This window comes from Engraulis encrasicolus, chromosome 6, assembly GCF_034702125.1.
Source record: "Engraulis encrasicolus isolate BLACKSEA-1 chromosome 6, IST_EnEncr_1.0, whole genome shotgun sequence".
Taxonomy (NCBI): domain Eukaryota; kingdom Metazoa; phylum Chordata; class Actinopteri; order Clupeiformes; family Engraulidae; genus Engraulis; species Engraulis encrasicolus.
The window spans coordinates 32,268,617-32,281,186 of NC_085862.1; the positions used below are offsets into that span (position 1 = coordinate 32,268,617).

The following is a 12,570-nucleotide window of genomic DNA, read 5'->3' on the forward strand; positions in this document are numbered from 1 at the left end:
AGAGAAGTTGTGATTATAAAGGGACCAACTGGCCAAATTTTAAGTCCCACTATGACTTTGCCTCTTCCATCTTCCTCTTTCTCTTTGTTGAGGTACAGCCCGCTCTTCCCTCAGAGGGGCTGGATATTAGCATAGCTATGGCTTACTACTGGGACATTTTCTTGAATTTGCTATATTTCTTCTAGTTCTGCCTATTAAGCACAAAAGAGCAAATGGAAAAGAAATGAGAATCCGTCGAAGATATTACATGGAACCGTGCCACACGCTCCCCCCTCTCCCCTCCTCTTTAGTCATTCATCCTTTGCTCCTGTCTTTTATTAAAATATATTACATTTGCCTCAGTCTGTTTGGTTAAAGAGCACGATATGTCTCCGTTTAGCATTTTTAATGATGTTCTGCCCAGTAACAAGGATTCTAACTGTTAACGGTCTCCCTCTCTCTCTCTCTGGCTTTCTTTCTCTTCCTCTGCACACCTTCTCTCTGTTTGCTCTTTTTCTCTCTCTATTTCTGTCTTGCTACTTTTCTCTCTCTCTCTCTCTCTCTCTCTCTCTCTCTCTCTCTCTCTCTCTCTCTCACAGGATGATGTTCTGACTGTGATTCGCCGTGTGGATGAGAACTGGGCAGAGGGGATGCTGGGCGATAAGATTGGCATCTTCCCCATCTCATATGTGGAGGTGAGCTCAAATAACAAGCTCAAACAACAAACATTGAATTAACACTCCTTCTCCCCCCCCCTCTTCTTTCCCGTCTTTGAAGCAAATCAACTTGTTCCACACCCACTGCAGTTGCACAGCCGTTAAAAGGTCAGACAACTAGAAAGCTAGACAGCAGGTTTCAAGAGACTGTCTGCGCTTTACTTTTTCCCCCTGTTCTTGAGAAGCATCTCAGAAAGCCTCTTTCTTTCTTTCTTTCTCGGTAAGTGCTGTCTGAAATAGGCGCTTTTGACACGGCCCGCGCTGCCCGTCTTTTCACCCGCCGCGCCGCTCGGTACCCAGCACCAGTGAGGTCTGTCTGTCTGGTCTGGTCTGGCGGGCAGCCCTGCGTTTGCCTCCAAGGTCTGGCTGGATGGTATTTATAGGGTGCACCTGTGGCCCTGACAGAGGCAGCGGTGGTGGTGGCCTGCCAGTGTGGAGCAGAGGGCCGGTGGGCAGGCAGGCAGGCAGGCAGGCAGGAAATAGGGCTCATCATCACAAATGGCACTTAGAGAGAGAGAAAGAGAGAGAATGATGCATGAGGTGGGGGCCTTTTCCTACTCTCTTTCTCTCTCTCTCTCTTTCTCTCCCTCTTTCTCTCCCTCTCCCTCTCTCTCTCTCTCTCTCTCTCTCTCTCTCTCTCTCTCTCTCTCTCTCTACCTCTTTCTCTCTTACTCTCTCTCTCTCTCTCTCTCTCGCGCTCTCTCTCTCGCGCTCTCTCTCTCGCTCTCTCTCTCTCGCGCTCTCTCTCTCTCTCTCTCTTTCTCGCTCCTTGTCTCTCGCTCCTGCTAACTCTCTCCTTCATATAAACTCTGTGTCTGTTTGTCGCCCACTCATACACATATGTATATCATAACCACATCCTCCTTCAAATAAACTTTGTGTCCACCTTTCCCCCTTCACATATACACACACACACATCCTCTCACCCACTCCCACTAGCCAGTCCTTCATATAAACGGTCGGTCGGTCTGTCTGTCCTAGACACACACACACACACACACACACACACACACACACACACACACACACACACACACACACACACCGCTCTCTCTCCCATTAATGACTTATCACCCCATATAAACATGTGTCTTTCTTTCCCGTCACATAGACATACAGTAGGTGTCCATGGAAGACGAGTTGGTCTAACTCAAAGGGACTTCCTGGTTAAATAAAGGATGCTCGCATCCTTCCTCACTGTCCCTCTGTCTCTTTCTATTCGTTTATCTCCATCCTTCAATCTACCTTCATACACTCTACTGTATATCTCAACATCTTTGTGTCTCGCAGCACAACTCTTTCCTTCTATTTTTTCAGCCTCCCACTCTTACATACAGACTCCACATTTCTCCCTCTCAACCTTTTCAAAAAGCCAAACAAAAAGCTTCCTCCGTTCACTGCATCACCCCAGAAGGGAGTGCAAGGCTGTGTAGTGTGCTCGTCTTATTTGTAGGTCCGTCCCCGCCTCCTGTCTGCGACCCGTCATCTGCACACAAGACGCTAATGTAGCCCAAAGAGCATCTTTTAGAAGCATGTGGTGAAATTACAGAGAAATGGCATACGCTCACGCGGCACGGCTGTCTGAACTACCTGCTGTGGAAATGGCTGCTGCTGTGGGGAGGGGGCTGAAAGTGTTTTTGGCATTGCACACTTGTCATACAGATGTGTGTGTGTGTGCGCGTGCGTGCGTGCGTGCGTGCGTGCGCGCGTGCGTGCGTGCGTGCGTGCGTGCGCGCATTGCAAGGGTGGCTGAGAAAAGACATGGCAATTTACGCCAGTGCCAGGCATTTTCCACCTGAATGCCTCGGTGAGGGGCCGGGTGCAGATTCACTGACATCAGAACAGAAGTGACATCTGTGGAGAGGGGAGCGACAGCAGAAGAGAGACAGAGGCAAGGAGGAAGAGCGAGAGAGAGGAAGAGAAAGAATGATGGAGATAGTCAGAAAGAAAGGCATGAAGAAAGAGACTGAGAGAGAGAATGAAGGAGTGTGTCAGCAAGAGAAAGAGACGGGAAGAAAGAGAAAAAACGTGATTGAGAGCAACAGCAGTGCCATTTTCTACACTTTCTGCTGTGCACTTTTGCAAAAGAAAAACAGCACTTTTAAATTTAGATGGCGCCTGAATTGGCGGGGTGACGCACATTACAAATTGCTTGTCGTCAGGTTTGAAATCTTTTGCCTGGTGCGACGGTGAATTGCTTAATGCCTCCCAATTTCCACACCCATGGTGCGTGTTTGACTGCTTTAAGCAGGCCACTGACAACCCCCCCCCCCACCCCCCCCACCCTGCGTTGTTCACCCCTGAGTAGATTTGAACAGTGTGGTGTATTGTGTTAAGCCTTTGCCACCATCCTCCATGACTCACTAATTATTGTGTGTGTATTTCTCCACCACACTAAGACCCCCAAAGTGTGCAATATGACATATCCGATAATAATAATGCAGAATGCAGTGGTGCATTTTCTGTTTTTCTGTTTCCCCACAGCTTGTGAACCCAGACCCAATCATTAGCAGTGGTCCATGTGGTGGACGTTTTTACTTTTTTATTTTTTCGCATCAGTGCTTGAGCGTTGGCGGATGTAGAGTTTACTGACAGTGCCCTGAGAACTGCAGTTGAACCCAAACGCATGGTTCTGCCTTGACTGAAAAGTGTTGTGTGGCTGTCGAAACAGCGAGGGGGCTGTGAGGGGGGGTGGGTGGTTGTGTGGGTGTAGGAGTGAAGTTTGGTGGTGAGTGTGGGAGGGGGGGGTACACAGAGGTAGCCTGCAGCTGTAGGCGATTTGTGTCACGTCGTTCTCGCTCCCCCTATCATTAGCTCAATCCCTTTTTAGTCTTTCGCTTTGATTTTTGGCTTCGCACATGAAAGAGACGACAAGCCCCTTCTGCCTCCGCTCTCTTGTTCTATTCCCCCCCCTGTGCTGCACATTAATGCCGAGCATCTCGCTGAGAAAGCCGCGCAGAATACTGAGGTGTGCTTTCTTTCTTGCACCATTTTCTTTCTTCTCTCGCTGACTCGCTGTCTCTTCTCTACTTTTTCTTGTCTGCTTTCTCTCTCTCTCTCTCTCTCTCTCTCTCTCTCTCTCTCTCTCTCTCTCTCTCTCTCTCTCTCTCTCTCTCTGACCTCTCTGTTTCTGTCTCTCATTATTTTCTCTCACTTTCTTTATCTCTTTTTGTACAGCTCTGCAAATGCTTCTTCCTTTATTCAGTTAGCCCCTTCTTCCTTTTCCTCTTCCTTTTACCTTCAGCGTTTCTTTGCCTGTCAGGGAGTTCAGTCACTTTGTAATTATTTTAAAAACTGTTTTTGATGTGAATCAAAGGAAGAAAATTTCAACCTCCTCTGTAACTGCATTATACATGCTTTCATCAAACTTTCATTCCTCATCAAACTTTGTCTTTTGATTTTGGATTTAGTCACACACTCAAACACTCTCTCTGATGCCCACTCTTGTTCTCCCCTCCTGTCCTGTAGTTCAACACTGCCGCCCGTCAGCTGATCGAGCTGGACAAGCCCTCGGATGGCAGCAGCGGAGACTGCGCAGGCGAGGGTCCCTCCTCTTCCTCCTCCTCTTCCTCCTCCGCCCCCTCGTCGTCCTCCTCCTCTGCCGCCATCCCAGGCTTCCCCCAGGCCAACGGCGTGCAGAAGCCCGGCGGCGAGAAGAAGAACAGCAAGAAGCGCCACTCCTTCACCTCGCTGACCATGTCACACAAGCCGTGCCTGGCCCCACCTCCACAGCGCCACTCCATGGAGATCAGCGGGCCCGTGCTCATTAGCTCCAGCAACCCCACGGCCGCCGCGCGCATCGGGGAGCTCAGTGGAGGTCTGTCCTCCAGCGCACCTTCACAGGTAAGAAAAACATGCAAACCATCCGGCTCTCCCATGCATCTTCCTCCTTTCTCTCATTTGGAAGCTCAGTTCTTCAGTGCACCCTCACAGGTAAGAAAACCCAAACCTTTCACATACTCTCTATCAGGGAACTGAGCGGAGGACTGTCCTCCAGCGCACCTTCGCAGGTAAGAAAATACGTCAACGGCCCTACTGTGGCCTAACGGTAGGGCACTGGGTTACAACACTGGCGACCCAGGTTCGATTCCGGCCCGGGTCATCCTTCCCCGTCTCTCTCTCTCCCCACTAATTTCTATGTGAAAAAAACCCACACCTACCATCCTGCTCTCCCACCTATCCTCCTTCTATCTTTCATTGGGGAGCTCATTGGAGGCCTGCCCTTCAGTGCACCTACAGTGCCCTACAGTGTCCCTTTAACTGCTGGGTGGAACTACAACCCAAACCTAACTAGGTTGAATACTTTACGACTCAAACATCCTCCATCCTCTAGTCTAGCCCTTGAGGAATGAAGACACACCTTCTACCTATCCCAACCCTCAGGTGAGAACACCCAATACACACCCCCAGGTGAACCCCCTTCCTCTCCCCCTCCCAGGGCACCCATCCTCTGCCCTGCCCTCCTCACCTGTCAGTAACCCCCACCCAAACTCCCCCCAAGGGCCTTAACAACCTCTCCACTGAGTTCTTGCCACAAAAAAGAGGCACTAGTAACACACTCAAGTTCACAAAATGTCTCTGTTTGGTTACAGTCCCGTCTCCTCCTCCTACACTCCATTGTGCAGGCAGCAGCAGCAGCAGCAGCAGTAGCAGCAGTAGGAGAGATGATATAGCCTCAGGTGCAGCACGGAGCCCCTCAAGGCAAGGACACGGGTCATAGCAGCAGAGAAAACTCTACTTGAAAAGAGAACTAATATTGAGCAGCGGCGAACACTAGAAGAGAGATCTATTCTGCTCGAGGATATGTGGCAGATGGGGAATAAAGATGTAGAACAGAATAGCAATCAAGCAGAAGAATTGGAGAGAATTGAAAGAAATATGCATTGTCATATGGTGCCCCATTTGAGCCCGCATTGAGAAACATTTGCCAGTGGAACAACAGCGGCTCGAGCTCGATCAACATGTTTTATCAGATTCAAATAATTCAGAATACTTGCCAATCCCTGGGGGTGAATTGAGAAACGGCTAAGCGCTCTATTATTCATTGAACGTGAAGGACCACTTCATTGAGGGTCTATTTAGCGCTTTTGTTTCAAGTGGGAACACCCTTAAATGTTTGTTAGAATGTTTATTGATCAGCTAGCAACCCGCGAGTGTTCTAGCTCCATTAGACTACATGAAGTGTCTCAAGTGGAAACTGTAACCTTAGCAACCTGCACTAATGTGTTGGTAAGGTTGTGTGAGGACAACATCTTGCCACTTTCTCAATGAACCACAACTCTGAGTATTCTTGCCCCACTCTTTACCTGACACAAATATGTTAAATGCTTACAGGTGAAGTTTATTCTCCAGTTCAGCACCACCATCATCACCAATAAGGCAGCGATGACTTTGAACCCTAGACTATTTTCCTGCCATCCGTTATTGCTGAGGTGGTTTTCGGGAATATAAATCTGAGCTTTTTGCTAAGGTTGCTTTTTTCCCTGGCTGTGTCAGCCAGCATCATTATAATAGCAAAAGAACAGTAAGCCCTCGGGGAAGTCGTGCTGCTTATCTGCTTGTAGTCCCCACACAGAGTACTGTAAAGCATGTGCCATAGCATAGCGTTCACTTGCAGAAGGGGATCAGTGCACAACCCACAGCTGCTTCTGTCGTGACGTGTGGGGAGGAATGCACATTTTATCATCTTGTTTTGCAACGTTAATGACATAGGATTTGTGCATCAGAGCGATATGGTATACATGGCGTACTGTAGTCAGTGTAGTGGGGGCATATCCAGTCTCATGGCTCACCTACGATACATACATGCCTTAACAACTGCCTGTGATTGTTGTGTCAACTCAGTTTCTCTGCACTCCTATTTGTAGCCCCCTTCGAGCATCCTACGCCCTTGTTTTGTCCTCTACTACACCACTTCGCTTGAAAACCACATTGTGTTTGAGAGCTTAGAAAAGTGGATTTGTGAGGACCAGGAAATGCACACAGGACCCTCCAAGCCAGACTGTCTCTAGGAGAGAACCCTCCAAAATAATAGCGTGGTGAGAGCAGTGATGAATGCTCTCTGCCTCTTCGTATTATTGCTCATTGCAGCACAGCTATGAAATGCACTTTCAAGTGCATCAACCCTGAGACAAGTACTGTACAGCAGGGCCGTGGCTGAAAATTCTACTTGCGCCACTTGGGTGTGTGGAAATTATAGTCGCTTTTTTGTTGTTCGCCTTGAACAAACATGGATACCAATCGAGTGCTTGGAGCAAAACAAATGCATGTGCACACACATACACGCGCACACATGCGCTCACGCACGTACACACATGTGCTCACGCACGCACACGCGCGCACGCACACACACACACCGCAAGACCCCACCACAATCTAATCTTATGTAATTATTCTTTAATTGAAGTGGATCTTATGCCGCTACCCACGGCTTTGTGAAGCAGACTTTGGTAATAAGTCTTTATTTGTTTTCATTTGCTACCATGGATTAATGTAAGTCTTGGGTATCAGGGGCTTAATGTTTCAAGGTTTAGATGTTGACTGAACTGTTAAAGTTTCGGTCCTTGCTCTGTAATTAAAGTAGGCCTTCTCTCCTTTTAACACATTGACACACATACAATATCTCAATAGAACTCATTGAATGAGGGCCGTGTTTCAATAAATCTGCTATAGATTCTCTATCAATGACCTCCATCTTATATGTATATGAATACATATAATAAATGTAATAAATACAGTTCATCTACTTTATGCCATCTGTGGTGAAGTCATTCATCTGCTTGGCACATACGCACCCAATTTAATGACTTTCCTGTAACACATTATTGCTGCCCACCTAGTCACACCAAAACAAGTTAATCCTTTTTCTTTGAAGCCATGTATGTAGTAACTTCTCCCCAGCAACACTGTAAGGAAATAGTACTGTGACCTTGAGGGACCTCTGAGGTGGCTGGGGATGAGGGATGAGGATCAGCAGAGGCTGTGGTGGGGGAGGCAAGGAGAGCGTTTGGCATAGAAGGAGACCTGACTTATGAGTCATTGTGGAGAAGCAACAGATGTTTGGGATATGACTGTTCCTGACTGGTATTCCATGGTATTGATGTAGGGAATGTTGGCACTGTAATGTCTCTTCAGTAACACTAAGGAAGAAGTAGCAGTGGCTTTTCAGTGGATGCTGCAGGAATGTGAGTATCGGGGTGGGGAGGCATGGGAGCGTGTTTGGGATAGGAGTGGTCCTGACTGACGCGTTATTGTGGAGAAGTAGGGAATGTTTGGGATGTGACAGTTACCTACTGGAACACCACATGGATGTGGTGAGAGTTTAACCCTGATCAGTATGGTGCTGAAGGGGGGAGTGTTTCTCTAATACCTCATCACTGCCATCTTAGTCACAAACAGAGGACTACAAGTGAAGGGCTTTTCTTAGAAGGCATGTATGTATAATATTCTGTCCTCAACAACAGTGTAAGAAAGCACCATAGTCGTGGCCTGGAATGAACTCTGAGGACTGAGATGGGGTGGTCGACGCAGGAGGAGGGTGTGGGAGGGGAGTACATTGAAAATCTAGTTGTTGTTTTTTTTTGGGGGGGGGGGGGTGTTGTGGAAGAGTATTCCTTACTGCTGGAATGCCGTGGTGGAAAAGGACCTGGTGTTGAAATAGGGAGTGTTTGGGAGACAAGTGTTCCTGACCCAGAACACCATGGTGTTGTAGGGAGGGTTCCTTCTGACTGGAGTGCTGTGGTGTGGACGTGAGGAGTGTTTGGGATAACAGTGCTCCTCAGTGAAGTCTCCAGCAGCGGATCTAGCCATCTTGGGACCCTAGGCAAAATCTAGATTGGGGGGCTTTAAATGAATATTGCTGGTATTTACTATGACAGGGCTGACTATTGGCGGTCCCATACGGCGTGCAGATTTTGGTGGGGCCCTAGGCAATTGCCTAGTTTGTCTATTGGTAAAACCAGCTCTGGAAGTCCCCAAGGCGGGCTGTGGGGTTGATTGGTTGGAGATGGGAGGGAGCAACTGTGGGGTGAAGTTGGGAAATGAAACCAGTTGACCCGAGACGAGAATTTTTGCGCTGGCGTCGTTATTATCTGTTTACGCCTCTGCTCGTGCTCTGTTTGTGTGTGTTTAAGTAACAGAAGCTCCCAGGCCTCCCACAGGCTCACACATAGGCACACACAGAGTTAGACACACGTGCACACACGCACATACACACATGCACACATGCACACACAGGGTTGCACACGCATACATGCATACACACACACGCGCACGCACGCACACACACACACACACACACACACACACACACACACACACACACACACACACACACACCCCTCAACACCAAAACCCACTCAAACTTTTACATGCCATCAGTCAGAGTGGTTACCCAGTTACATAACCAACAGGGGGAAGAGCTCCGCTGAACTGCTTCCTGCTCCTTGACAGGCCTGGTGTTAACACTGACAAGTGTGGTCTAGGAAGCAATGCCCTCAAATGGCTTTAGGGTGTGTGTGTCTCTGTGTGTCTCTGTGTGTCTCTGTGTGTCTCTGTGTGTCTCTGTGTGTCTCTGTGTGTCTCTGTGTGTCTCTGTGTGTCTCTGTGTGCATCTCTGTGTCTCTGTGTGCATCTCTGTGTGCCTGTCTCTGTGTGTTAGGTGGTGTCTGGTAGTCAGGACAGATAGAAGCAAAACGCAGGAAGAAATGGGATGTAATAGGAAGGAAAAAGGGGCCTGATTGCTGTATCTTATCTGCACACTTGGCAGGAGTAGGAGGAGTGTTTAGCTGGCAGTGTGTTGGAGAGCCAAGCCCCAGAGTTGAAATGAGAGGAGGGATGAGGTCCAAGGGTGGAGAGAGCAGATCCCTCTGTTAAAGTGTGGGAACCAGCAGACAGAAGGGAGAAAATTGGACTTTGCAGATTAAAAAAAGAGGACTCGTTAGAGCTCTCCAAAAGCCACTGAATGAGAAAACAAGAGATGAGTTACTGGCATAAATTGAGGGAAAATTGATTGGGGTGGAGGAGAGGAGAAGAGAGGAGAGGGGTGAAGAGATGGAGAGATGGAGAGAGCAGAGACTTGGAAGTCGATAAAGAGAGAGAGAGGGAGACCAGAACAAGGCGTGGGTCCCCTCACTCAGCTGGAATAGGAAATAGATTTGGGGGGAATCGAGGGGAGAGGGTGTAAAGAGATGGAAAGAGCAGAGACTTGGATGGAGAAAAGAAAAAAATGGAGAGAAGTAGAAAAAGACGAGGGTCCCCTCCTCGCTAAGCTGGCTGCTGGAAGCCAAGGCAGGCGCAGTCGACTCACTCCATCGGCCGCGGCTTTGTTATTGTCACTGGAATGAGACGTTTTGTTTTCCCCCCGGACCAGACCAGAGCAGGCCTCCTCCGCTTTGACTCTCCCCTTCTGTCAGCAATTACCAAAAACCCTCTCACTTTTCTTTCTTCCCTTCTTTTTCATTCTTTCCCCCACTCTCTCGCCCACTCACACTCCATGTCTATCGCTCTCTTTCTTTCTCCTTGACTTCCTCCCTCTCTCTCCCTTTCTCTCTGACTCCCTCTCTCTCTCTCTCTGTCTCTCTCCTGCTCTCCCTTTCTTTCTCTCTCTCTCTCTCTCTCTCTCTCTCTCTCTCTCTCTCTCCGTCTCTCTCTCTCCCCCTCCTCTCATTCCTATCCCATCATTCTAACCATGGTGCGGCTCCGTCCAAGTGTTTGAAATCACGGATGCGTGACTATGTTCTTAGCCACACCATAAAAGAGAGGATGGGAGAGGAGAAAAAAAAAACCACCCTCTCTCTCTCTTTCGGCCAAGTGCTGGTGGTTTCCACGGCAACCTCAGAGGCTCGGAATGACAACCACTCACAGCTGTTGCCGGCGGTTACCAAGCACCGAGGTCCTCCAAGGAGGGGTGTTTTTCGGGGGGGTCTGTCAGTGGAACACACAGAAAGACAAGGGCACAGGGAGTGACGCATGCCAGCGAAACAGAGTGACGGGGATGTCAAGCTGTTTGATGAATGGATGGGGGGCTTGGGAAGTGTGTGCACGCGTGTTTGTGAGGGAGAGGGAGAGAGCGGGGGGGAGGGAGATGGAGGGAGAGAGAGAGAGAGAGAGAGGGAGGAAGAGACAGACAGACAGACAGACAGACAGACAGACAGACAGACAGACAGACAGACAGACAGACAGACAGACAGGCAGGCAGGCAGGCAGGCAGGCAGGCAGGCAGGCAGGCAGGCAGGCAGGCAGGCAGGCAGACAGAACGGCAAGGAGTCAGCTTCTAAGTCAGTTTTCACATGACTTGGTCTCTGTCTAAGTGTGTGATGGAGCCCATCATCAGTGCTTGGCTATCTGTGCCAATGTGCTTGGCTATCTGTCTGTAGCAGTTTCAGGTGAGGTGAACAGGAGGCCTGCTGGTCCCACTGTGGTGTCCGAGGGGGAGCGCTGCTCTGGTTGTTTGTGTCAGGCCTGCCTGCTGCGCTCCGGTAAGCTCCAGGTGTCAGAACACATCAGCTCAGACGCGCTGTCGACGGCCCGCAGTAGTCCAGCCCCATAACCATCACACACCTCGCCCTTTTCCCTCCTTTCTCTCGCTCTCTCTTTTTTCCTCTCTCTTTCTCTTTTCTGTTTTCTGTCTTTTTCTCTCTTTGGCTCTCTTGTCTCTCTCTCTCTCTCTCTCTTACTTTCTCTCTCTTACTTTCTCTCTCTCTCTGTCACTCTCTCTCTCTCTTTGTCTCTCTCTCTCTCTTTCTCCCCCTCTCTCTCTCCTCTACACTTAGTCTATAAGTCTTTCACTCTTGAGCCACACTCCTCTGAGTCTGGGTGCCACCCTCTTTCTCTCCCCCCTGGAGTGACCATCCATCATCCTCCCCCCTGTTCCCTCTGCATCTGGAGCTCTGATTGATGGGGGAGTGTTGCGCAGAGTGTGGAGCTTGGTCGATGCACACACGCACACGCACACGCACACGCATACACACACACACACACTCTTGGCTCTCTGACTGTAGTCATTTGTTTGTGTGCTGCGTATAGAACTTTGCAGCTCTCATTTAGAATTTTGGGCTGTGTGCTGTGCTGTGCTGTGCTCACGACGTCGTGAGTGTGTAGGTGGCTCCTGTCAAGCCCTACTGTACAGTACCTCATGCGGAGGGGGTAGGCAGTGAGAGAGAGACCATTAAAAAGTACAGGTGTGCGTGTGTGCGTGTGTGCGTGTGTGTGTGTGTACACATGATTTTCAGACTGCAGTAAAGGCATAAAGAGCACTGTACTGTATACACACTGATGCTGTTGTGTCTCTGAAACACACACACACGCACACACGCGCGCAGACCTAGTGCGTATTGCTGTGGAGACTTAGCTGCAATGCTAAAGCCTCGGGCATCGGACACAAATGAGAATCCATAAACTTTTGGGTAGGAATGGCGACCACACACACACACACACACATATACACACACACACACACACACACACACACACACACACACACACACACACACACACACACACACACACACACACACACACACACACACACACACACACACTGTGTCGTTTTTATTAACACTCGAGGGTTGGCTCCCTCCCACTAGCGATTCAGAGAGGAGGGAGGGAGAGGAGGAGGGGGGTGTTTAACAGTTCCTCATCAGTAAAAGAGTTTGACTGGAGCGATAAAAAAGGAGCCATGATTACAGCGCTATTAAAAGGCAGACACTCCACACGCCGTCTGTCTGAAGAGCAGAAGCGTTTGTTCACGCCCGTAAGACGATCCCCCTCTTGCTCCATCTGCGTGGCTCAGATCTTCTGGCGGGGTGGGATTTCTGCGGTTATGGATGATGGTGTTTATTATATTTATTACACCTCTTGTGGCATAAAGGGGCAA

The 12,570-nt window shown here is 49.2% G+C and overlaps 1 protein-coding gene across 1 annotated transcript in view; it reads left to right on the forward strand.

The window, feature by feature from the left end:
* sh3rf1 (SH3 domain containing ring finger 1) overlaps nt 1-12,570 on the forward strand; it is a 92,231-nt gene that overhangs the window by 35,171 nt on the left and 44,490 nt on the right. Inside the window, exons 4-5 of the mRNA XM_063201303.1 lie at nt 579-674; nt 4,164-4,538. Coding sequence (XP_063057373.1) covers nt 579-674; nt 4,164-4,538 — 471 coding nt within the window. The remainder of the gene's footprint in view (nt 1-578; nt 675-4,163; nt 4,539-12,570) is intronic.